The sequence below is a fragment of the Phacochoerus africanus genome, chromosome 8 (genome assembly GCF_016906955.1).
Source record: "Phacochoerus africanus isolate WHEZ1 chromosome 8, ROS_Pafr_v1, whole genome shotgun sequence".
Lineage (NCBI taxonomy): Eukaryota > Metazoa > Chordata > Mammalia > Artiodactyla > Suidae > Phacochoerus > Phacochoerus africanus.
The window spans coordinates 51,314,959-51,341,110 of NC_062551.1; the positions used below are offsets into that span (position 1 = coordinate 51,314,959).

General features: G+C 54.1%; 1 protein-coding gene across 2 annotated transcripts in view; it reads left to right on the top strand.

Annotated features, from left to right (window-relative positions):
• The window catches only part of NECTIN2 (nectin cell adhesion molecule 2), a 38,458-nt gene extending 13,931 nt beyond the window's left edge, over positions 1-24,527 (top strand). Inside the window, exons 4-9 of one of the 2 annotated variants that reach the window (XM_047789384.1) lie at positions 164-281; positions 710-858; positions 17,855-18,008; positions 22,032-22,095; positions 22,235-22,321; positions 23,430-24,527. In XM_047789384.1, coding sequence (XP_047645340.1) covers positions 164-281; positions 710-858; positions 17,855-18,008; positions 22,032-22,095; positions 22,235-22,321; positions 23,430-23,693 — 836 coding nt within the window. In that variant the 3' untranslated portion in view covers positions 23,694-24,527. Of the gene's footprint in view, positions 1-163; positions 282-709; positions 859-14,010; positions 14,709-17,854; positions 18,009-22,031; positions 22,096-22,234; positions 22,322-23,429 lie in introns of those variants that run through there. The other variant, XM_047789385.1, reaches the window with a different exon arrangement.
• The last annotated feature ends 1,625 nt before the right edge of the window (positions 24,528-26,152 follow it).

Consider the following 26,152-nt stretch of genomic DNA (forward strand, 5'->3'; position numbering starts at 1 on the left):
CAGGGCTCGAACCCGTGTCCTCATGGATACTAGTCGGGTTCTTTACCACTGAGCCACAAGGGGAACTCCTACCCCATTTCTTTGGGGTTCCCGTCTATCTGTTCACCTATGACCCACTTTGGGATTCTCCCTGTCTCTGAGCCAGTCCCCCTATTTCCTCCAGACCCCCCCGAGGTCTCCATATCCGGCTATGATGACAACTGGTACATTGGCCGTAGTGAGGCCACTCTGAACTGTGACGTTCGCAGCAAACCAGAGCCCACAGGCTACGACTGGAGCACGTGAGTTCCTGTTTGGACCCAGACTCCTGGGTCTGAGGGAGGAGGGGCAGGGGGCCTGGATCCTGGGTCTGAGGGAGGAGGGGCTGGGGCCCTGGACTCTGGGTCTGAGGGAGGAGGAGCCAGGGGCCTGGATCTGGGTCCGAGGGAGGAGGAGCCGGGGGCCTGGATCCTGGGTCTGAAGGAGGAGGGGCTGGGGGGGCCTGGATCTTGGGTCTGAGGGAGGCGGGGCCGGGGGTGGGACTCCTGGGTCCTGAGAACAGAGCCCTAGACCGTGAGTCCTCTAAAAGGAGGGAACTGTCAGTTTGGGGTGTCCAGGAGTAAATTTCAGGTCCACAGACTTTGGCTCCTGAGGGTTGTGGCAGCGGGGACCTGACCTCTGCTCCCCATGGACCTTGCCGTCCCTCTCACGTGACCCCCCTGCCCTCTAGGACCTCGGGCGTCTTCCCGGCGTCAGCAGTCGCCCAGGGCCCTAAGCTGATCATCCACTCGGTGGACAAGCTGTTCAACACGACCTTCATCTGCACAGTCACCAACGCCGTGGGCACCGGCCATGCCGAGCAAGTGGTCCTCGTTCGAGGTAAGCGCGGGGATGTTGTGTGACGACGGGGTCTGCTCCCCACATGCTTTTCCCGCCTGGGTTCTGGGGACGCACTGGGGGAGGCTGCGCCGCCGACCTAGGGAGGGTGCAGACCCGCCTCGCTGATGGGGGAGGTGCCTTGTGGCTTTTATTCTCGCCCCTAGGTGGCATCTGGATGGATCGGGGTGACAGGTTAGGTGTTGACAGAGGAGTTAGGAGGTCGAGGCCTGTGCTGGGGGCTTTCTAGAAGGTAGAGAGGCCTGGGAACTGTCTTCAGAAAGAGACCCAGGGTCACTGGCCCCGCCTGCGGCCAACGAGCCACACCCATAGACTCGGGGATGAAATTGGTGAGACAGCGACGCAGGATCAAACACTCCGAAACAATGGACTTTTTACAGTGAGCGCTGGTCAGTACCATCCAGAAACCAGTTTGTGTGTTGGGATGTCTGTGTTTCTGGAGGTGGTGGCTGATGTCTGTGGGTCAAAAATTCTCTGAGTTTCCATGATGATGGAGTTCCCGTTGTGGCTCAGTGGGTTAAAAACCCAACATAGCCTCCGCGAGGATGCAAGTTCCATCCCTAGCCTCACTCTGTGGGTTAAGTATCCAGCATTGCCACGAGCTGCAGTGTAGGTCACAGATGTGGCTTGGATCCAGTGTTGCTGTGACTGTGGCTTACGCCACAGCTGCAGCTCCCATTTGACCCCTAGCCCGGGAACGTCCATGTGCCAGAGAGGAAAAGAATGAAGCCAAGCCTGGGTGCAGGCTGATGGAAATGGGGTAGAAATCACACATGTAGACCCATGGGCTTAGAGGGAAGCGGGGACTGTCGGGGGGCTCGGCCGGTGGGAGGAGCCCCCTCAGAAACAGCCACGGACCACTGGCCGACCCTCAGACCTCTGACACTCCCGGCCACCTGCACAGAGACGCTGTCACACAGACGAGCTAGAAGCTACAAGAACCTGGGACAGCAGCAGTCCCACAGGCAGAAGCATCGCCCCTGATCCACAGATTCTGAGAAAGAAACTCAAAGACGCTCTCAAGGGCGCGCCCTCAGAAACTCCCCAAACCCCATGGCCGACATTCTCTTTCAACAAATCATATGGCAAATATTTGCTGAGGTTTCCTCTTGGCCAGGCATTCTCGATGACGGGGATACAGCAGGCGACCGAGTCACAGTCCCTGCCCTGAAAGGCACACCCAGAGGAGAGTCAGTTCCACCTAGTCAGCAAGGTGCTCGATTGGAAATAGCACCCCCGCAACCTCGACCCCGGACACCGCCTGAGACACATGTCTCCCCACCCACACTCAGTCCATGTCTGGAGCAGAGCCTGTGGGACGCACAGGCCATCACACGGGAGGGCCATCGGGGGACACACAGCCACGGAAGCAAGGACACTGCCCCCGAAACACCCAGAAACCCCAAGGAACCCACCGAAGAGAACACCAGCTTCAGAGTTCAGCCGTGGCAACACTCACCCAGTGAAACCCATGGACTCAGAGCCTCTTCAGGATCGTGGGGCGAGGCTGGGGGGGGGGCAGAAATCACAGCCCCCAGAGAGAAACTCAGTGCCATGCAAAGACCCCGCCCCCCGACTCCTCCAAAGGCAACCACAGAACTGCAGACGGTCAAAAATCTCCTCCCAGGAGTTCCTGTCATGGCTCAGCAGTTAGCAAACTCAACTAGCATCCACGAGGATGCAGGTTCGATCCCTGGCCTCGCTCAGTGGGTTAAGGATCTGGTGTTGCCGTGAGCTGTGGTGTAGGTTGCAGATGCAGCTCAGATCCCACAGTGCTGTGGCTGTGGCTGTACGTACGCCAGTGGCGATAGCTCCGATTCGAGCCCTAGCCTGGGAACGCCCATATGCCGTGGATCCGGCCCTAAAGGACAAAAAGACCAAAAAAACCAAAAACCTACTCCCAAAGACACACACCTACAGATGGACACCCGTGGACAGGGGGCACGCTCTGAGCACCCAGGAAACCCAGTCACAGGGAGTGAGTGTGCCACCAGATGGGCCTCCCCAGGGGGTGACCCCCTCGCAGCTCTTGGCAGAGTCACCTCGGAGGGTCTCAGAGACACCTCCCCAGCCTCCTGCGCACGCAGACCCACGCATGCGCTGTCACGCTCGAAAACAGAAGTACAGAGGTCACGCCACAGGCTAGACGGGGCGTCAGGGAAGCGTTAGAGAGGTTCAGACCCACAGACGGGCACAGAGCCACCCACCGTCTCCAAAACACCACCTCCTGACACACGTTCCAACATGCGCTCCACCTGCTCTCCAGACGTTCCTGACGCAGGAGGCGCCGTGGGTCCTCTTCTGTGTGAAGGAAAGTTTCGCGGAGTTGTACTTACCCTTCAGGCTTGAGGCCACCTTTTTCTCTTCTGCTTTGTCTGTCCTGCGGCTCTGAGTCACCCAGGCGATCGGCTGAGCCCCCTAGGTCTAGGCCGTGACCCGCCCCCCCCATGCCCTTGGGAGCCAGGGTCCCAGCCCCTCCTGTGTGCAGAGGCCCAGCTCCCGAGAGGCGGGGCAGGTGTGATCAGATCCCGTCCAGTCACTCCCGGACAGGCCCCGCCTGCAGAGGTGGGGGGAGCGGGAGGGATAAATGCCAGTGCCCAGGCCCCGCCCTCTCTCATGCTCACTCCCCCCCCACCCCCCCACCCCCGCCAGCGATCCGCTTCCTTCTCCACCTCCCCCGCCCCCACTTTCCCTAGACCCCTCCCCTCCTGCCAGCCCAGCCCCTGCGGGAGAGGAAACCAGGACAGTGGGCTCTAGGAGCCCCGTTGTCCACACTGGAGACTGAGCTCCCAGCCGCTCCCCGCTCCACTCCCGGAGGGAGGAATTCCCAGGAGGCCCCTTGCCCTTCTCTGTCCCCTTTCCCCTAAGAGCAAATGATGCCGGAGAGATGTCACGGGAATCCAGGTTCTTGTTCAGGGAGAGTGAACTTGGAGAACACACAGGCAGCCAGCAAGCAAAGTCTTCAGGACAGGAAAGCGCACAGCTCCCAGCACAGACACTGGGAGGGGGCAGACGAGTCCTATAGGGGGGGTTATCCATTGAGGATGGGGGGACCAGCGTGGGGTCCAGAAAGATGTGGTTTCCTCCCATGGGCCTTGGCCAGTTACCTCTCTCAGTCCTTGTCCACTAGGGGACTCGGAGGTGGAAACGCCCCCTAGGTGTTATGGTGTCTTTGCTCTTCTCTTCCTTAGACTGAGAGTCGCCATTCCTCTCATTCCTCTTCGATCAGTTGAGGAGCGAGGTAGTGACAAAAGTCCATGTGGGCATAAAATAGATTCACTCCCTACAGTAAACAAGGCCTGTGGGGATGTTGCTTCCTGGAGCCCTTAAGCCACAGATGTTAATCAGTGCCTCGAAGCCAGTGCTCCTATACTAACTACCTGTTATTATCCTGCCTGCATCCCCTCTCTAGAGTTGGACACGCTAACTGCGGGGGTGGAGGGGGGGGGGTGGTGTGTGGCGACTCGACCCCTCTGACTGCTTCCTGCGGACAAGGGGCATCATTAGCTGAAAGCAGGTCTCCCCTCCTGGGACAGCCGAGAGGGCTTGGATCCATTCCATTGGGTACCCCTTCCATCGCCATTTGAAGGTTGATAGCTTCTAATCGGGATGGAATGAATCGAGGAATACAATTAATTATACGGGGTCCGAATAAAAGATCAAGATCACGGTGATGAGGGTGGTAAACATATGTTTCCACCAGGAGCAGGAGGTCGGCCGGTTCCAGAGAGCAGCTCCAAAAGCTGGAGCTGGATCGGACAGCTTATGAATCTGCTGCTGGAGATCTCACGGGGAATCAGACACATTCTCTGAATAGTCAGGACTATAGACACAACATGCAGATTTTATCATAGCACAGGTTCCTCCTTGAGCTGCGGTGAGTATATCTAAGGCCATTCGGTTTTGTAGCACTACTTCTCTTATTTGTTGCTGTTCCATATTTAGGGTAAAAATAGCTTCCGCAGTATCATTAAGAGCTTGTAGGGTAAAATTAGTTAGGGCTTCCACCCGCAGCGCTATGTCCGTGGTTCCCAATAAAAACCCAAATGTCGCTGCTAAGTAATCAGACCAGTGGAACGCTGATCGGGCCCATCCAGCACATACATAGGGAAGGTTGGCTGGTGCTTGGCGCAGAGTTTTCATAATGTTGCCGTGAGCAAAAGCCAATCCCACAATGCAGCGCCGTACGGCATCCTGGGGGCAGCCAAGGCCACAGATTAGTTCCCCATATCCCATAAATTCCATTTGGGGCTAGCCATCATACTCCACGATTAAATCCCCAGTCTGTTCCAGGCCGTACGGGGGTCTTATCTGGATTGTATGTGGCCTGGATGATTTGTAAACAACATTCAGTCACTAAATATCCTAAAGGTTTTAGCTCATTAGAGGATGGGGTGTTTCCCCCCCCCCCCCCCCCCCCCGCCCCGCTCCAAATCCGACACAATCCTGATTTTGCTCCCAGCCAATAGTTGCAGGCTGGGTTAATAAATAACCCTTCTCAGGAGTGATCACATATATTGAACCCGTATTTGATAAAATGGATTAAAATACCTATAACCTGTATGATTTTTCTGATTCGCCATCAAATATCTGTATTCTCACCATGAAATATCTGTATGTCATGTCCTTGGTCAGCGTATAACAGAAAGTTACCTTATGAGGTATGAGGTCCTTGTGAGGAGTATGATTTAGGGCGTCAATTAAGAGTGGTGGGGTTTCGGAGTTCCCGGCGTGGCGTAGTGGTTAACGAATCCGACTAGGAACCATGAGGTTGCGGGGTCGGTCCCTGCCCTTGCTCAGTGGGTTAACGATCCGGCGTTGCCGTGAGCTGTGGTGTAGGTTGCAGACGCGGCTCAGATCCCGCATGGCTGTGGCTCTGGCGTAGGCCGGTGGCTACAGCTCCGATTCCACCCCTAGCCTGGGAACCTCCATATGCCGCGGGAGCGGCCCAAGAAATAGCAACAACAACAATAACAACAACAAAAGACAAAAAAAAAAAGAGTTTTAACTAAGGAACACAAACCCCCCCACTCCCCGCCCGGGCTGAAGAGGCAGCTGCATGCCTCTTCAGCTATGCTGGCCTCATACCATCCTTGTAATTCTGCAGCAACTCCGCGCGCTATGTCCAAGGCAGCAGCCCCGAAGTTCTTCTCCAAGCGTGGCTTATCAGTTTCGCTCTGTAACCTTGCTTGCTCAGTTCCTTAGGCAGGAACACTGCTCGGGGAAGGAGGTCCCGGGTTGCTTACATGGGAAAAACAAGACCCTGTATTGTATCCGCTTTCTGAGAACAAAGACCTGGTGCTCAGACTGCAGAGGTGACTCCTCTGAGCCGCACTCGTGCTGAATAAACCTTGCTGTGCCGCATCTCCCAGTGCCTGTTTGTCTCCTTCCGCTGCCCGGGTGTCTGCAACAGGAGGATTGGGGAGCAGCCATTTCTAGCTCGTTCATCTGCCCTGGGATTTCCCTCTCAGCTGTCTCGGAGGCATCTTGTTGGTGTCCTCGAGAGTGAATTTAAGGCAGTCTGATGGCATCTAGGAGATGCATGACTTCTTGAAAATACTTCATAGGACTTGCGTCTGAGGTCTGAAACTTTGGTTTCCTTCCAGAGGGCTGCACAGGCGCGGAGAACCAGAGGGCATAGTCGGAATCGGTGTAAACATGTATCCTCTTTCCTGACCCCAATTCCAATGCTGTAGTTCATGCCATTAATTCTGCTCACGGAATGCTTGTTCCTGGTCTCAAAGGTCCCCCCTCTAGGGTCTCATGTAGAGTGAAAGCTGCACATCCTGCGCCGCTTTGTCCCTTTTCGATAAAGGAGGTGCCATCCGTAAGCCCAGTAAGATCAGGATTAGGGAAGGGCTCATCCTTTAGGTCCTCCCTGGCTGCGTAATTGGCAGCTAAGATCTGGTGACAATCAAGCGGGACTTTCTGATCTCGCAAGTCAGGAAGAAGAGTCTCGGGATGTAACGCTGAGGAGGTGTGTAACCGGGCTCTAGGTCCTTCTAAGAGTAAGGTCTGATATTTGAGAAGCCGATTATCACAGGGCCAAAGTCTGCCCTTGGAGTTTAGAACCCCTGTTAGATGGTGCAAGGTGTGGCTAAGTCTCAGCCTGTGGTTAATTTACTGGCCTCAGAGGTTAGTAAGGCCACTGAGGCTACGACTCATAAACAGGGCAGCTGACCTTGAGCTACTGACTCCAGCTCTTAAGTACCCTACAGGCTGTTGAGATGCCGATTTTGGTTGGGTTCAAACCCCTAGAGCTACTCCAGATGTCTCCGTGACAAAGAGATTAAAAAGTTCTCCGTGGAGTTCCCATTGTGGCTCAGCGATTAACGAACCCGACTAGCATCCATGACGATGCAGGTTTGATCCCTGGCCCAACTCAGTGGGTTAAGGATCCAGCATTGCCTCGAGCTGTGGTGTAGGTCGCAGATGCGGCTTGGATCCCGCGTTGCTGTGGCTGTGGTAGAGGCTGGCGGCTACAGCTCCGATTCCACCCCTAGCCTGGGAACCTCCATATGCCAAGAGTGCGGTCCTGAAAAAGCAAAAAAAAAAAAAAGCTGTCTGGTAGGTAAACTAAGATCTGGGGCCTAGAGAAGGGCCCGCTGAAGCACCTTAAAGGCTTTTTTGTCTTCAGGTTCCCACTGTAGGGTGCAGGTACCAACTGCTGTGCTTCCTTTGACATCTTCTCTGCGGTGCGTGCCTACTCTCCAGAACCAGGAATCTGCATCCCGCAGCCTCTCGTAAAGCTGAGGAATCCCCGGCGTTGTCTGACAGTGCTGGGGAGTGGGTCCTCTGGGATAGGTCCCGTCCTTTCCTCGCTTAGAGCTCTGGTTCCATGAGGCAGTTGTTTTTTGTTGTTGTCTGCTTTTCAGGGCCGCACTCGGGGCATGTGGAGGGTCCCAGGCGAGGGGTTGAATAGGAGCTACAGCTGCCGGCCTACACCACAGCCACAGCAAAGCAGGATCCGAGCTGCGTCTGCGACCTACACCATGGCTTACAGCAACGCCAGATCCTTAACCCACGGAACAAGGCCAGGGATCGAACCCGAAACCTCATGGTTCCTAGTCAGATTCGTTTCCACAGCGCCATGATGGGAACGCCCATAAGACAGTTTTAAACCCAAATATTTTACTTCAGGTCAACATATCTGAGCTTTGGATCTGGAGGCCTCATGGCTACATTGCTAAAAAGTTAGGATCACAAGACGTCACCTCACATTGCTCTTTGGCGTCAGCACAGAGAAGAATGTCGCCCACATTTGAACACCTTTCACAGGCTTGGAGGCCTTAACGTTTGCCACATCTCTGGCCAATGCCTGCAAAGAAATGAGGGCTGTCTAGAAACCCCTGAGGCAAGACGGTCCAAGTTCATTGTGTGGATGAGTCGGAGGGCTCCTCAAAGGCAAATAAAAATTGTGAAGCCTTAGCCCAGGGAATGCAGAAAAAGGCGTCCTTTAAATCTAATACAGGGAACCAGGCTGCTGTTTCTGGAACTTGCGAGAGGCGTGAGTAGGGCTTGGGCACCACTGGATGTCATGGGGCCACTGCCTCGTTTATTAGACGAAGGTCTGGCACTGGGCGCCAATCCCCGTTAGGCTTTCACACTCCCAACGCAGGGGTGTGACAGGGGCTGTGGCATTGGATTAATAGTCTTCGTTCTGTTAGGTGTCTTATAATCGGGGTAAGTCCCTGTCGTGTCTCGGCTCTCAGAGGGTCCTGCTTTTGGCAAGGAAATACATTTGGATTTTTAAGAGTTATTTCCACTGGTCGAGCATTTTCTGCTCTTCATGTCTTTCCACCTACAGCCCAGACTCCTGGGTCAATATCTACTCCCATCAAAGGCAGGCCCAAACCTTGATGAGGCTCCATGGTCGTGTGCATGGAGGCTTTCACCTTTGACAAAATATCTCTTCCCGAGGAGTTCCTGTCATGGCTCAGTGGTTAAAGAATCTGACTAGGAACCATGAGGTTGCAGGTTTGGCCCCTGGCCTTGCTCAGTGGGTTAACGATCCGGCGTTGCCCTGAGCTGTGGTGTGGGTCGCAGATGAGGCTTGGATCCCGCGTTGCTGTGGCTCTGGCATAGACCGGCAGCTACAGCTCCGATTCGACCCCTAGCCTGGGAACCTCCATATGCCACAGGAGTGGCCCGAGAAATGGCAAAAAGACAGAAAAAAAAAAGAAAAAAGAAAAAAAATCTCTTCCCGAAAGTGGAGCTGGACTCTGCAGAACAATCAGAAAGACAGGAGAGAAGAAAATGGCCTTCCAGTCACAACTCAAAGGTTGTGCAAAGAATTTTGTAACTGGCTTGCCAGAAATACCGCGAATGTGGCAGATTTCTTTGAAGGGGGCCCAGGGTTGGAGAGGAGGACCGAAAAGGTGGCCCCTGTATCCAGGAGCAAGTCGATAGGCTGTCCTCCCACATTTAGAGTCACCCGGGGCTCCTGGGTGGTGAGGAGAGGTGCCAATATGGAAAACCCCAGGTCCCATCCGTCCTGCTCCTGGGCCTGAGGGGTCGACCCAGGGCCTTTGTCTTTGGGGGCAGTCCCTCTTCCAGTGATCGCCCCAACATATGGGGCAAGGCCTCAGTGCTGTGTCTGAGCCTTGGGGGATTCCCATTTAAAGTGTCCCTCTTTTCAGGGGAGTTCCTGTTGTGGCTCAGTGGTTAACGAATCTGACTAGAAACCATGAGGTTGAGGGTTCGAATCCTGGTCTTGCTCAGTGGGTTAAGGATCCGCCGTTGCCGTGAGCTGTGGTGTAAGTCGCAGACGCGGCTCGGATCTGGTGTTGCTGTGGCTCTGGTGTAGGCCGGCGGCTACAGCTCCGATTACACCCCGAGCCCGGGAACCTCCATATGCCGCGGGAGCGGCTCTATAAAAGATGAAAAGACAAAAAAAAAAAAGTGTTTCTCTTTTCCACAGAGGAAACAGACTCCAGACTTAGGCCTTTGCCCTGGTCCTCTCGCCTTGGAAGCTCCCAGACTGACTCCCTGTAGCACCATAACCAGAGCCTCAGCCTTTTCTCTGTCTCTCTTCTTGCTCTCCTTTCGTTCTTCCTGGTCCCGATTATAATATACTTGAGTCGCTCTTCTAAGGCGATGCTCCAGGTCCTGATCAGGGCCAAAAGCCAATTTTTGGAGCTTTCTCCATATATCTGGCGCCGATTGAGTTATAAATTTGTCTTTAAGAATTATTTGAGGAGTTCCCGTCGTGGCGCAGTGGTTAGTGAATCCGACTAGGAACCATGAGGTTGCGGGTTCGATCCCTGGCCTTGCTCAGTGGGTTAAGGATCCGGCGTTGCTGTGAGCTGTGGTGTAGGTCGCAGATGAGCCTCGGACTCCGCGTTGCTGGGACTGTAGCGTAGGCCGGCAGCAACAGCTCCGATTAGACCCCCTAGCCGGGGAACCTCCGTATGCTGTGAGTGCGGCCCTAAAGGAAAGAGAAAAAGACAAAACCAAAAAAAGAATTATGTGGCCCTGCACGGATTCTGGGTCCATTGGCGTATGCGTCCTCAGTGCCTCTCTGAGTCTTTCTGAGAAAGCCGATGGACTCTCGTTCCCCTTGACACACTTCCGATGGTTTGGAGTAGTTAACAGGCTTCACTCATGCTGCCTGTTAGTTTAGTCCCTCAACTATGCAGGTGGTAAAGTGGTTCCTATGCCAATCATCTTTTCCCTCATCAGCAGACCAATTAGGGTCGCTCACAGGGACTGCCTGATGCCCTGTGGGGACTCTTGTTGGTTACTCTTCAGATCTGCCTCTGGCGTTTTCTAGCACACCGCCCATCTCCCCAGCCTCAGGCTCTTCTAAGGCTTTATTTTTTTCACTTACTGTCAATGTCTGGTTTAGTAATAACAGGACGTCCACAAGCCTTCCTTCCTCAGTGTAGTGTCTTCCTCCTTGCAAAGATCTGACATAAGGCACCTCTGACCATTTCCCTTCTCGTCTACACAGTGGGTCTCTTTGGAGAATAGTAGCAGAATCCAGAGAGCCCTCAGATGGCCATCGCCCTCCGTCCGACAGGTTATGCGGCAGCCAGGCTTTTGTGCAAAAGAAAATGAACTGTTTCTTTCTCAGAGTCTGAGCGTCAAGTTGTTCCCAGTTCTTCAAGGCACGTGTGAGAGGAGTGGCTGCTGAGCTGTGGGCCAGGTTCGAGGAGGGGGGTCCCATCTGAAAAAGAGAAAAGGCCAGCGTCCAGCGCCTACTATCCTTTCTCAGCTATGGGAGGGTGTCCCCTCTCTTGGAAGGAGCAGCTAGACATTCGTGGTCAAATGTCCCACCCGACCCCAGGCCGACTGGAATTAACCACTTCCTTACCCGCGTAGCCTCTCCTCCCATCGTTTCCCCCCCCCACCCCATGGCCTGTCTCTGGACAGCAGTGAAGAAACCCAGGCACACAGGCGCTGTCCTGAGCTTGGCAAATTCTGTGCTACTCTGACAAGGCGTGCCCTTGACCCGTGTTGGAAAAGTCTCTGAGCCACAGTCACCGGCTAAGTTGGAGGAACCGGTTGTGGGTTTCTCCAACCAGGGTGAAAGTAAATAGCAAAAAGCAAAACTGACCCTGCCGGTCCTGACCGAGGTCCTTGGCCCAATTCAGATGAATCAGGTTATGAACCCCTTCTCCCTCGCAGGCACGGTAACAGCCCCGGGTGCTCCGAGCATCTAAATGGCTGTTTCCTTTGCCCTCGGGCTCCATTCACGGTAACAGCAAAGCAAGTGAGATGGAAGCAGATTAGTCCCTTAAAGGACTCCTAAGGAGATCAGGCATCGCTTGACCAGAAGACTATGAGCCAGTCCAGGGGACAAGGCTGAAGTCGTATAAGAGGGGGTACCAATTGGTGGCATCAAAGCCCGGGGGAGGGGGGCTGAGCCGAACTGGCTAAAAATAGCGAGGGGCAGACAGAAGACCGGAAGTGCGATGTAGTGGGATGGACTTATCATTCAAAGCTTACAGAACCGGATTATGAGGGCTTTGTCCATACAGCCCTGGACCTTTTTTCCCGCAGGGCAAGGGGTCTCCTTGCGTCTTGGCCTCTTAGGGGTGCTAAAAGGTGGATTTCCATCAGACTCCGGCCCCTCGACTAGCATCATTTACTGTAAAATGCTGGCTCCTAACAGACTGTATGAGGCAGGGGAGGTGGAGATGAGAGTCTCGTAAGGAGTTAGGGACGCCACTTGAACCCTTCAAGAATTCACAAAAACATTTGTGTTTCTTATATGTCTTTCAAAAATTGCTGACGTTCCTGTCGTGGAGCAGCGGAAACAAATCCGACTAGGAACCACGAGGTTGCGGGTTCCATCCCTGGCCTCGCTCAGTGGGTGAAGGATCCTGCGTGGCTGTGGCTGTGGTGTAGGCTGGCAGCTGTAGCTCCAATTGGACCCCTAGCCTGGGAACCTCCATATGCCCCTGGTGCAGCCCTAAAAAACAAATAATAATAATAATAATAATAATAATAACAAATTGCTAAGCTTCAGAACTATGGTAACCTATGATTTCCCAAATGCTTTACAGAGGCAGAGTAGATAGAGGGAGGAGACCTCAGGGTGGGAGACTGGGAGGGAAAGCTTGCTTGGGACTCTGTTCATCCATCTCCAGCCGCCTCCCTCTTGGGACACTCAGTTTGGTGCCTCTGGGCATGTGGCAGGACGGTATAAACTCCCAACAGGACTTCTGGCCGCATAAGGTCGCGCAGGAGCTTAAACAGAACAGCGGATCGGGACTCCGCCCTCGATTCATGTCCAGGCAAGCTCGGTCACGGGTTCCCCCTCCTCTCGGAGGCAAACGAAACTGAATAAAGTAGAAAGTGCCGCGTACCTTGTGAGCGCTGGTGTCGTGGATCAGATCCCGGACGACCCCCCAAAAGAGGATGCTGGAAAGATGTTACCGAATCCGGGTTCTTGTTCAGGGCGCTGAAGCATGACCTTCGAGAACACACAGGCAGCCAGCAAGCAAAGTCTTCAGGACAGGAAAGCGCACAGCTCCCAGCACAGACACTGGGAGGGGGCAGACGAGTCCCCCTCTCTATTGTCCTATGGGAGGGTTACCCATTGAGGATGGGGGGACCAGCGTGGGGTCCAGAAAGATGTGGTTTCCTCCCATGGGCCTTGGCCAGTTACCTCTCTCAGTCCTTGTCCACTAGGGGGCTCGGAGGTGGAAACGCCCCCTAGGTGTTATGGTGTCTTTGCTCTTCTCTTCCTTAGACTGAGAGTCGCCATTCCTCTCATTCCTTTTTGATCAGTTGAGGGGCGGGTTAGTGGGGTTAGTGACTAACTTCCATGTGGGCGTAGGTACACTCCCTACAGTAAACAAGGCCTGTGGGGATGTTGCTCCCTGGAGCCCTTAAGCCACAGACGTTAATCAGTGGCCGTATCAAAGAAAGCATTGGAGTCCGTGCTCCTACGCTACCTGCCTGAGTTATTGTCCTGCCTCACAAAGAGCTTTGGAAGCAGAGAGCTTCCCGTTCAAATCCAGATCTGCCTGTTCCTGGCTGGATGGGCCCCGCAGTGCCATGACCCTGACCTCAGAGCTTCTGGGAGGGGGTCGCAAACTCAGATGCCGATGAGGTCCTGGTGAGTGACTGGGTGGCCAGGTATGTCCCCTTCAGGGTCACCTGCCTCCCTCAGCCACAGCCCATCACCAGGTGGGGGATGTGAGAGTTTAGTGTCGACAGATCTGATTTTATTTTTTCCTCCTCTAAAAGAAATATGGAATTTGCAGTGAAGTGGCTTGGTGCTTTCAGTGTTGGCTAGCCAGTTTAGGGGCTTTTCTTGCTTTATTTTTCGTGATTTGGTTTGGTTAGCAAGTTTAATTTTTGGAAAACACTGTGCAACTGTAAGGAAAGCCATCCGGGGAGTTCCCTGGGGGCTCACTGGGTTAAGGATTAAAAGAAAAAGAAAAGAGGAAGCCTCTCTGGGGGCCACCCCTTGGACCCCTCCAACCTATAGCGAAGAGTGAGGGATTCGCCCTTCCCTCCTCCACCTCCTCCTCCATTCTTCTGCCTGGTGGGTCTGGTCACTTCCCTGGTTCCCGTTGTCGCTGCCCCGCTGTGCCCTGTGTCCCCCACCCCAGATGTATCCTCTTGACCTGGTGTCTCCCTTTCTCTCTCTCTCTCTCATCCCTTCTTCTCTCTCCTCAGACACCCCCCGGGCCTCGCCCCAAGACGTGGGTCCAGTGGTGTGGGGGGCTGTGGGCGGGACGCTGCTGGTGCTGCTGCTTCTGGCTGGGGGGTCCTTGGCCTTCATCCTGCTGAGGGTGAGGAGGAGGAGGAAGAGCCCTGGAGGAGGAGCACACGGCGGCAGAGGAGGGACCTACGATGATCCGAAAACTCAGGTGTTTGGCAATGGGGGCCCCGTCTTCTGGACGCCGACAGCCGCTGGTCCCCTGAGGCCAGAGGGCAAGGAGGAGGAGGACGAGGAGGAGGAGGAGGAGAAGGGCCTCATGTTGCCCTCACCCCCGGCCATCGAGGACGACATGGAGTCCCAGCTGGACGGCTCTCTGATCTCCCGGCGGGCGGTTTACGTGTGACCCCCGGAGCCAAGCTGACAGAGACAGAGACCGGCACGCCCCTTCCTCACCGGCCAGGGGTTCCAGGCTGGTTGAACTCGTTTGTCCGGTCGACTTTGGAGCTCAGATGCTACCTCCCACTTCCTTTCCTGGGATCCGGCGGGAGGTGGACATCACACACTGGACTTCTGTCTCCAGGGCCACATGGGGAAGGGGAGGCCGGGGGGAGCTCGGGACTGGGCCCCCCTCCCCCACCAGAGACTCGGGTTTGGCTGCAGCCTGCCCGGCCCCGTGACACTCAGGAGTTAATAAACGCCTTGGAGGAAAACATCGGGGATGTCTCGCAATACATCAGACCCCCCTCCTTGGGGGGTGGGACAGGGACAGCTAGGTCCCCCCCCCGGGGGGGAGGGGGAGGGGGGAAGGACTCCGTGGAGATTGGGAGCCTGGTGGGGGCCAGAACTGGGGAGACTGGTGGGAGGAGGTGGCCTCTGGTCATCTGGGTCCTTGAAGGATACACTGGATGCTGAGAAGCCTATGAACCGTGGGACCCAGAACTGGGCTTAGAGGTTGGGCTTCCAGGCTGCTTTCGCTGGTGGAGTGGCCAGACTGCCGGGAGGCCTGAGTTCCCTGGGAGCGCAGAGCTGGGATCCTGGACTCCTGGGCCTCGGGGTGGGGCGGTGCTGTGATCTGATCCTCCCCCAGGTGGCCTAGGCTGCTGGGAGGGAGGGCTGCCACCTGCATTCTCAGGGGTCTGAGGGGACCGGGCAGGTGGTAGTGCTGAGCCACCGGAGTGGTCCCACCTCTGGAGGACCGCGCAGTGGTCTTTCCTACCTCCTTCCTGTTCCTTGTCCCCAGGCTGGGCCCAAGGGGCTTTTCAGTGATTCAGAAGGAGGACTTGCAGCTCTGTAACCTTCTCATGCCCCACCCCCCCCCATTAGAAAAATCTCCCAAGAGTTCCCGTTGTGGCTCAGTGGTAATGAACCCAACTAGTATCCATGAGGACACGGGTTCCATCCCTGGCCTTGCTCAGGGGGTTAAGGATCCAGCATTGCTGTGAGCTGCGGCCTAGGTTGTGGATGTGGCTCAGATCTGGTGATACTGTGGTGGCCATGGTGTAGGCTGGCAGCTGCAGCTCCAATTCGAACCCTAGCCTGGGAACCTCCATGCGCCACAGGTGTGGCTCTAAAAATCAAAAAAAAGAAAAAGAAAAATCTAAACCCAGGCTGGGGACTGGTGGGGGCACAGGGTGTGGGTGAGGCTCAGTCTCAGTCACCTCTGCCCTCCTGAGCCCCACGGCCACCTCGCTAAAACGCAGATGGACTTCATCTCTGTTCCCGAGGTGGTCAAGGGCCTCAGGCTGCACCTGAACACCCAGCAGGGGCCTGAGCACCTGGGCGCTGGAGAGGGGGCTTGGTGAGTCTGGTTTTTTGTTTGTTGTTTGTTTGTTTGTTGCTTTTTAGGGCCACACTTGCAACATATGGAGGTTCCCAGGCTAGGGGTCAAATTGGAGCTACAGCTGCCGGCCTACACCACAGCCACGGCCACCGCCACATGGGAACTGAGACACATCTGCGATCCATACCACAGCTCACAGCAACGCCGGATCCTTAACCCACCGAGCAAGGCCAGGGATTGAACCTGCATCCTCATGGATCCTAGTCGGGATCGTTAACTGCTGAGCCACGAAGGGAACGCCCATGGCAAGTCTGTTTTTTCCACCAGCAGTGCTTTCCACTTACTCGGGCAGAGCCCGCCCTGCCCTCCCGGACATGCAGGCAGGGTGAGCATGTGTGGCCTGAGCGGCAATTACTCTGATTCCCCCACACCCCGAAGGTGTCCAGAGGATGCCGGCTGTGGAACGGGAAGTGGTGGAAATCGGATAGTCCAGGGAGGCAGGCAGCCTTTCCCTGGCAGCTTTTCCCTCTTGGTCCCCCTGGTGGGGTTGATGGAAGGGGGCAGCCTGTGGGTGGGGGCTTTGGCACAGGGGCTATTTCCTCTGGTTGTTTGTTGTCTGTACCACCCTGTGCAGCCCCCTTCCCCCTCTGTCCCCACTGCCCTCTGCTGCCACCTCCTCCCACCACAGGCAGGTAGTGCCAGGAAGGCAGGCGTGGGAATTTGGTCAGCCTGGCCTAGAGTAGGTCCCTGAGGGTCCCTGCTGGTCCCCTCCTTACGCGGCTAGGAAATGCCAGCTGTGTGCCAGACCCCGCCCCTCGGAGTGCACAGTGTGGAAATTGGCAAGTGAACAGGTGACTGCTCCCATAACAACTCAGGAAGTGGGAGGGCTTATAAACGAGAGACCTGGGGGCCTGGGCTTCTCTCGACCCTTTTTCCTGTTAGCTTGGAGGAGCTGTGATCCTCTGCCCAGGATGACTCCATTCCATATAAAGAAAGAGGGCTTCTGATCCCAATCCCAGAATCACCCCCCTCGCCCAATTTTCTGCGTTTTCTTTCCACCCCACATTACCTCCCCTCAGTTTCCTGCTCTCCTCATCATCACTCTACTCTGGTCCTATGGCTGCCCAGCTGTCCTTAAAACCAATAGGAGTTCCCGTCGTGGCTCAATGATAACAATCCCAGCTGGTATCCATGAGGATGCGGGTTCGATCCCTGGCCTCACTCATTGGGTTAAGGATCGGGCGTTGCTGTGAGCTGTGGGGTAGGTCGAAGACGTGGCTTGGATCCTTCATTGCTGTGGCTCTGGTGTAGGCCGGCAGCTGCAGCTTTGATTTGACCCCTAGCCTGGGCACGTCCATATGCCGCAGATCTGGCCCTAAAAAAAAGCAAAAAATAAAAAAGAAGAACAATGGGAGGCTTCCTCCCCAGGACCTTTGCACTGGCCATTGGCCCTGCCCGGAATGCTCTGCAGTGCTCATGGCTTGCTCGCTGCTACTCCTTCAGGTCTTTGCACAAATGTCACCTAGCAGTAAGGCTCTCTGTCCACCCTTGAGGGCCCCTGCTCTGTCATGTATCACCTTCCCATGTACCACATCCTCTCTCACCTGGCACATTAGCTACTATGTTCATTTCTCTATTGGTCGTTGGTCTCCTCGATCCCAAAAAAGAGTCCCTTGGGACTGGGACTTGTATATGTTTTGTTGACCACTCTGTCACACAATAATTGCTCGGTAAGAATGAAGAGAATTTTTTTTAAAAAGTCCCCTGCCCTGGGAAGAGGAGGTGGGCAGGTAGGTGGTGACTTGGGGGTAGGGGCAGGGCTGGAAATAAGGTGCTCTGGTTTCCTCTTTGTTGGCTGCCCCATGGCACATAGAGTTCCCAGGCCAGGGATCAGACCTGAGCCACGGTTGCGACCTAAGCCACAGCTGTGGCCACATTAGATCCTTAACCCGCTGTGCCAGCCAGGGATTAAACCTGCGTCCCGGTGTTCCCAAGATACCGCTGATCCCATTGCACCGTGGAGGGGACTGCTGTGGTTTCCTGCTAGAGATTTTCTTACTCTGTCCCTCTGTTTGCAGAGACACCCAACACAGCAGGCGCAGGGGCCACAGGTGGCATCATTGGGGGCATCATTGCTGCCATCATCGCTACTGCTGTGGCCGCCACGGGCATCCTCATCTGCCGGCAGCAGCGGAAGGAGCAGAGGCTGCAGGGGGCTGAGGAGGAGGAGGAGTGAGTGATGGGCCCTAGGAAGTGGGTGGGGGAGGGGTCCCAGAACTAGGGAGGGCAGGGCGGGGGAGGAGGCTGGGAGGAGGTCATCCGTAAGGGCTGTGTGAATCAGAGTGACCCCCAAAGCACTATGACTTAAATGGAGGGAAAAGCATGGGTATGGCAGTTCTGCTCTGTGATGTCATCAGAGCCCAGGCTCCTGCTATCTCATTGTTCCACCTACGCAAGAGCCTGGCCTTCCTTCCCATTCCAAGATGGCTCCCCTCTCTTGTATCATTGTCTCCGTACATGACAACTAGACGTGGCCATCCTGGCCTCAATGACCCCATTCCTGCCAGTGGGAAAGGGAAAGGGAACTAGACGGCTGTCGGCAGCCCTGTAAGGGAACCTATCATGTCCTCTCCTTTCCCATTGGACAGAATCTAGTCACATGGCTGCTCCAGCTGCAGAGGAAGCTGGGAAATGTAGTCTTTGTTCTCGATAGCCATGTCCCCAGCCAAAATCTCTATTACTAGGAGGAAAGAGGAGCCTGGATATTGAGGGACACTACCCCTACTTCTCTGTATAGAGCACTTGCTGTGTGCCAGGCTTGGTAAGATGCATCTTACACGTGCGATTTCACTGAAGCCTCATGAGGCACCAGTCCCTCCCCTCAGGAAGCCTACAACAAGCCCCCGTACCAACTTCAGCCACAAGGCAAGCAGACATCAGAAGCAAGAGAGGCTACAACTCTATTGTCTGCAAAAAGGAGACCACATCAAAAATCTATAAAAATGAAAAGGCAAAGAATTATGACTCAGATAAGGGAGTAAAAAAAAAAACCAGAGAAGCAGCTAAGTGATCTGGAGATTATCAGCCTCCAGGAAAAAGACTGATGATAGTGAAGATGATTCAAGAATTGGAAATAGGAGTTTCCATCGTGGCTCAGTGGTGAACGAATCCGACTAGGAACCATGAGGTTGCGGGTTCCATCCCTGGCCTCGTTCAGTGGGTTAAGGATCCAGCGTTGCCATGAGCTGTGATGTAGGTCACAGATGCAGCTCGGACTCCTCATTGCTGTGGCTCTGGCGTAGGCCGGCAGCTATAGCTCTGATTAGACCCCTAGCCTGGGAACCTCCATATGCCACGGGAGTGGCCCAAGAAATGGCAAAAAAAAGACCAAAAAAAAAAATTGGAAATAAACTGGTGGGCAAAGATCGATAAATTACAAGAAACACTGAGCAAAGAAATACAAGATTTAATGAGTAAGCAAGCAGAGGTGCAAAATACAATGACTGAAATAAAAAATTCATTAGAAGCAACCAGCAGCAGAATACAGGAGGCAGAAGAACGAATAAGCGAGGTGGAGGACAGACTAGTGGAAATCACTGATGTGGAACAGAAAAGAGAAAAAAGATTGAAAAGAAATGAAGACAATTTAAGAGAGCTCAGGGACACCATTAAACACACCGACATCCAACATTTTAGAGGCGCCAGAAGGAGAAGAGAGAAAGGACTTGAAAAAATATTTGGAGAGATAATAGCCAAAAACGTCCCTGACATGGGAAAGGAACCACTCCCTCAAACGAGGAAGCACAACGAGTACCATACAAAATAAACCCAAGGAGGAACACCCCAAGACACATATTAATCAAACTGACCAAAATTAAAAGACAAAGAGAAAACGCTGAAAGCAACTAGGGAAAAGAAACAAATAACATACAAGGGAACCCCGGTAAGGTTATCTGCAGATTTTTCAGCAGAAACTCTGCAGGCCAGGAGGGAGTGGCATGATATACTTAAAGTGATGAAAGGAAAAAACCTCCAACCAAGACTACTGTACCCTGGAGTTCCCGTCGTGGCTCAGCGGTTAATGAATCTGACTAGTATCCATGAAGACACGGGTTTGATCCGTGGCCTCGCTCAGTGGGTTCAGGATCCAGCATTGCTGTGAGCTGTGGTGTAGGTTGCAGACCCAGCACAGATCTGGCGTCGCTGTGGCTGTGGTGTAGGCCAGCAGCTATAGCTCCGATTGGACTGCCAGCCTGGGAACCTCCATGTGCTGCAAAAAAAAAAAAAAAAAAAAGATTACTCTACCCAGCAATGCTTTCAGATTTGAAGGAGGAAAATCAAAAGCTTTATAGACAAGCAAAAGCGAAGAGAATTCAGCACCGCTAAACCAGCTTTACAACAAATACTAAAGGAACTTCTGTAGGTGGAAAAGAAAAGGTCGCAACTAGAAACAAAAAAATGACAAATGACAAGGCTCACCGGCAAAGGCAGAGTAAATGTGGGAACTCATCCACCCCCCAATATAGCTCCCCAAACCAGAACTACTGAGAAGAGGGGGAGCACAATTGCAGGACGCCGCAAATGCCCTTGCAATTAAGAAACCAGCAACTCAATGAAGCCTCGCGTCCGCTGGTTCGTTCCATGGCAATTCAGCAAGTACCCACCTGGGGTAAAGCCCTGAAAGTTAGGGACACAATGAACCTTTCCAAGATGTCCACACACGTAAATATATCATACCATGGACACCTAAATTCTCAGAGCTAAGGATACCCATTTTGTCCAAGAGGAAACAGGTTTCAGAGAGCCGAAAGCACTTGCTGAAATTTATCCCGCAAGAAAGTGTCCTGGGGGCAAAGTGGTCCCGAAATACGGCTACCCAGCCTGTGTGCGGGGGACACGTGTTAAAAGTGCATATTCCTGGGAGTTCCCATTGTGGTTCAGCAGGTTAAGAACCCAGCCTGGCCTCCGTGAGGATATGGGTTCAAGCCCTGGCCTCTCTCAGTGAGTCGCAGCTGCAGCTCGGGTTCGATCCCTGGACCAGGAACTTCTGTATACGGGAGCCAGGGGGAGGGTGGCCAAAAAAGAAAAAAATGGGTATGCCTGGGCTTACATCAAATTTACCGAATCAGAACTTTTGCAAGAAGAGTTTGGTGCCCAGATTTATAACAAGCTGCCTGCGATGCATAAGAAAGTGTGTGAAGCTCTGTCTCAGTCACCCAGGCAGTGCAGACCAGAGACTTGCTATTGATCCCCTTTGCTTTTCTTTTCTTTTTTTTCTTTCTTTTTTTTTTTTTTTTTGGCTTTTTAGGGCTGCACCTGTGGAATATGGAAGTTCCCAGGCTAGAGGTTGAATCGGAGCCACAACAGCTGGCCACAGCCACGCCAGATCCGAACCACGTCTTTGACCTATAACACAGTGTGCGGCAATGCCAGATCCTTAACCCACTGAGGGAGGCCAGGGATCGAACCCACGTCCGGATGGATACTGGCCAAGTTCGTTACCACTGAGCCACTGTGGGAACTCTGATCCCCTTTTCTAAGCCCATGAGACCCAGTGGTGCCTGAGACGGCCTTGACCCTGCCCTCTTGGGGTTCACAGTCTGGAGGAGACAGACCTGTCCCTAGGCAGCGACAGTCTAGCACAGCCAGCAATAGGCTAGGGAAGCTGAGGGAGCGACACGAGGCCAGAGGGGGCACCTGACTCAGCTTGAAAGGTCAAGAAGGGCTTCCTGGAGGCGGGGACATCCAAGCTGGGGCTTGAAGGCATAGTCAGCAGCCATCATCATTACAGATACAGGATGCTCTGGTCTGTGCGTATGTAGAATGACAGAATCTAACATAATTCGGGGGACAGGAAAGCATTTCATTCACTTTTTTCATTTTTTCTTTTAACAAGTATTTCCCTATATGCCCCATAGTGGGTTGTGGGAACACTCCGTTGGCAGCGTCAGATCTGGTTTTTTGCCCTCACGTGGCTCATAGTGCGGCACAGCCGTTGGATGATACCGGAAGTAATGTTTCATATACAAACTCAGCAAGCACCCCACGAGGAAGATGTAGCTAGTTATGATCATATACCAGGAGTTTCCTAATCCTTCCGGAGAGCCAGGACAGAAGAAGTGTGGAGGAGTTAGCTGGGCAGGGGGACATGGGCAGTGGAAAGGGGATCAGGCAGAGGCAAGAACTGTGCTGGGGCCCTGGGCTACCAGGCTTCTCGGGGCTTGGCCTCCACCTGACCTGCCTTCTCCCCTACAGCCTGGAGGGGCCTCCCTCATACAAGCCGCCGACGCCCAAGGCGAAGCTGGAGGAGCCAGAGATGGTGAGCCCTCCCCCTGGAACCCCCGGCTGCCCCACCGTCCCACCCACGTTTCCCCACAGAGGCCGGGGCTGGGAGGGAGGGCGGATTGGAGAGGCTGACTGCGAGGGGGTCCTGACTGGTCCCTCTCTCCCCGTTACAGCCTTCCCAGCTCTTCACGCTGGGGGCCTCGGAACACAGCCCGCTCAAGACTCCCTACTTTGATGCTGGCGCCCCATGCCCTGAGCAGGTAGGCGCTCCGGAGAGGACAGAGTTGGGTTTGGTGTCTGGGTTAAAGGGCCTCCTGACCTAAGAGGTCACACACTAAAGATTACAATGCAAGTTCAGGGCTGCGTCTCTGAACTTTTTTGCTTGTTTGTTTGCTTTTTAGGGCTGCACCTACAGCACAGGGAAGTTCCCAGGCTAGGGGTTGGATCAGAGCTACAGCTGCCGGCCTCCACCACAGCCACAGCAATGCAGGATCTGAGCCGCGTCTGTGACCGACACCACAGCTCACGGCACCGCCGGATCCTTAACCCACTGAGCGGGGCCAGGAATCGAACTTGCTTCCTCATGGATCCTAGTTGGGTTCGTTAACCGCTGAGCCATGAAGGGAACTCCTGTATCTCTGAATTTAAAGCACTGAGATGCATCTAGAATTCAGGGGCGAAGGTCATGGTCGTAAAAGTCCAAGGATACGAGGTTAAAGTCATCAGAGAAGACTGGTCGAGCATCTCCATTTGCCGGACACTGTGCCCGGAGCTGGAACAAGACATGGTCCCTGCCCTTAGTGGCCTCCTGGAGGTCAGGTATAGGATGTTGAGTTGGAGACAAGTCGAGTTTCAAAGGTCTATTAGAGGTGAAGCTTAGGTCAAGATTGAAGTCTGGAGTTCCCATCGTGGCTCAGTGGTAATGAACCCAACTAGTATCCTTGAGGATGCAGGTTCAACCCATGGCCTCGTTCAGTGGGTTAAGGATCCAGCATTGCTACGAGCTGTGGTGTAGGTCGCAGACCCGGCTTGGATCCCGTGTTGCTGTGGCTGTGGTGTAGGCGGGCAGCTGCAGCTCCGATTAAACCCCTAGCCTGGGATGCTCCGGGCGTGGCCCTAAAAAAAAAAGAAAGGAAAAGAAAAGAGAGGCTCAGGATAGCTGGGCGGGGTCCACGCCCTGGGCTTTGAGTTAGGGACGAGCCATATGTTTGCTCCAGGGCAACATCTGTCCACGTGACAAGGGCTGATATTGAGTGAGGTCTGCTTGGCACAGGAGAGGGTGGTCAGGATTTGGGGGTCAAGGAGCAGATTGAGATTCTGTGTCATGCTCAAGAGGTGACCTTGGGCTCATTCCCTCTGTGCCCCCAGGAAATGCCTCGATACCATGAGTTGCCCACCTTGGAAGAGCGGTCAGGGCCCCTGCTGCTCGGGGCCACAAGCATGGGGTCCCCCATCCTGGTGCCCCCTGGGCCACCTGCTGCGGAGAGGGTTTCCCTGGATCTGGAGGACGAGGAGGAGGAGGAAGACTATCTGGACAAGATCAACCCCATCTATGATGCCCTGTCCTACTCCAGCCCCTCTGACTCCTACCAGGGCAAAGGGTTTGTCATGTCCCGGGCCATGTATGTGTAAACTGCCATGGCCCTGGCCTCTCGCCTCTCTTTTTTGATCCCTCAGCTTTCTGCCAGGGATGTAGGACTCCTTGACCTCTGGCCAGGCCACTGTCAGTTAACACACATGCATCTCATCTGAATTCTACTCCGGTGGCTCTGCTAAGACTTCTAATCCATGATCTCTGACCCAGAGAAATGGGCCATGACAATGGAAACACCTTGACTCTTGAGGGGCTGGGGAAGGTATGTTTCTGCACAACCTCTCACCCAAGGACCCCTAAGACTGTGACCTTAGATCATACCTCTCATGTCTCACTATCTCCAGATCCACCCCCCCAAAAAATCCCAAAGAAGACCCCAGATCGCTGATTTGTCTTCAGATGGTGACTCCCAGTAGGTCTGCTGGGGTGGGTGTTGGGGGCATCCTGCTGCTCAGACCTGAGCCCTCCAGGTGGCAGAGCTCCTCTCACCCAGTCCCCACCCTGCCCCCCAAAAGTGGAAGGGAGGGGAGTCCCCAGCTCAAAGCAGAACTTCCCCATCTCCTCCCTCCTGCAGGCAGGAGTCTCAGGGTACAGACCCTTCCCTGAGCCCCCACTACCCCATTTCCTATCTACAGGGAACTAAGCCCCAACTCAGGGCTACATGGGGGTTGAGCCTCATGCTGAGTGTGCCTTGCTGACCCCAGCCTTGGGAGAATTTGCTGTTACTTTGAAGACTACTGAGTCCCTTTACTCCTGTCCAGTGGGATTGGACCAAGCATCTCCCTGGATGGGAAAGTGGATCACCTGGGTTTGGGGATGTGATATTGTTTTGTAATAGAGCATTTCCTACAAGATACGAGTTTGTACTTTGACCAGGTCTCACCTAGTGTTTTTTTTTTTTGTGGGCTGTGAAGGGGATGGAGATGGAACAGGATGGGAAATGAATAGGGGGCTGAGGACTTGAGGGAATCAGTAGACCAGAAGTCAAGACAGGTTACAGACAAAAAGAAAAAGGACAAAAGATATGACAAAGATAATGGAGGGCCTAAAGAGCAAGAATGCATAAGCCAAAAACGTAGTGATGGGTAATGGAAGGAGAGGGGAAGGAGTCCAGGCATGGTGGTTAAGGAAAAGGAATCCTCAAAAGTAATCTAATGAATAATAGAAATAAAGGGAACAAAGAAGAAATAGCAGTAATTAAGTACGAGGGGCTTGGGCGTAATAAATAAACGGTAATAAAAACAGGCCAAAAGCAAAAGTATTAATGTTTTATTTTATTTATTTATTTATTTTCGTCTTTTTGCCTTTTCTTGAGCCGCTCCTGCGGCATATGGAGGTTCCCAGGCTAGGGGGCGAATCAGAGCTGTAGCCGCCGACCTAGACCACGGCCACAGCAACGCGGGATCCGAGCCTACACCACAGCTCACCACAACGCGGGATCCTTAACCCACTGAGAAAGACCAGGGATCGAACCTGAAACCTCATGGTTCCTAGTCGGATTCGTTAACCACTGCGCCACGACGGGAACTCCAGTATTGTTTTAATAGGAGCTCAGGGCACGATGGGTAATGGATCCGAATGAATAAGCCAGGGATAGAGGGATGAATAATGGAGCTGATGTGTAATGGACCCAAAACTAGATGCTCAATTGAGGAAGAGCTAGAAGAATGAAGGGAATGAACAGGCATAAAGGGGCTAAAGGTAGTACAGGCAACCAAGCTGAAATGAATGGGACGGAAGGCATGCTGGGTAATGGGACCTGAATGAATGGGCCAAAGATAGAAGCCGCAGCGACTCGGCCAGGGGTGGGAGGAGACCCAGAAGACATCATGGGTAACGAAAGGGGTGGGTCTACGGCAACTGTCCTGTTAAATAGGTAAGGGGCATTGTGGGTAAGAAGAAACAGGACAGGGTTCATGTAACGGGTTAGAATTCTCCCGTGGCACTGTGGCAACGGCCAGCACTTCCGGCTTTCGGTCCGCGACTCGGGACTAGGGGGCCGCCCCTTTGCCGCGAAGCCTGGTGGGACGCGAGGCCTGACCTTGCTGCCTAGCAGCCTCTGCCGCGCAACCCACCTTTATCCATGTCCCTTGACCCCGGCACTTTAGCCAATGAACACACCAGATAGATTACGTCAATAGGGTAGGACCTTGTACCTGTCGGAGCCAATCAGGGTGCGTCAAGGACCAAGGCCGACCAATAAACATGGCAACTTCGCCGCGGGGCGGAGTCGAAAGTGTGGGGGGGGGTGACTTCTGGAAAGGGGCGGAGGCGATACGTCAAAAGGGCGTTGCAAAGCAAGCAGCACAGGCCAATGGCGGGCGAGCACCGGAACCCGCGGCATCGCGAGCCAATCGGCGTGGGCTCTCCGAGCCAGTGGGAAGGACGGGGAGGTGTGCTTTGACCTGTCTGAGAGTGGGAACCAACAGAAAAGGACGTTCCAAGGAAGTGGGTGGAACTCTCATCCACGACACCAATAGTAAGGCCACACCCTGAA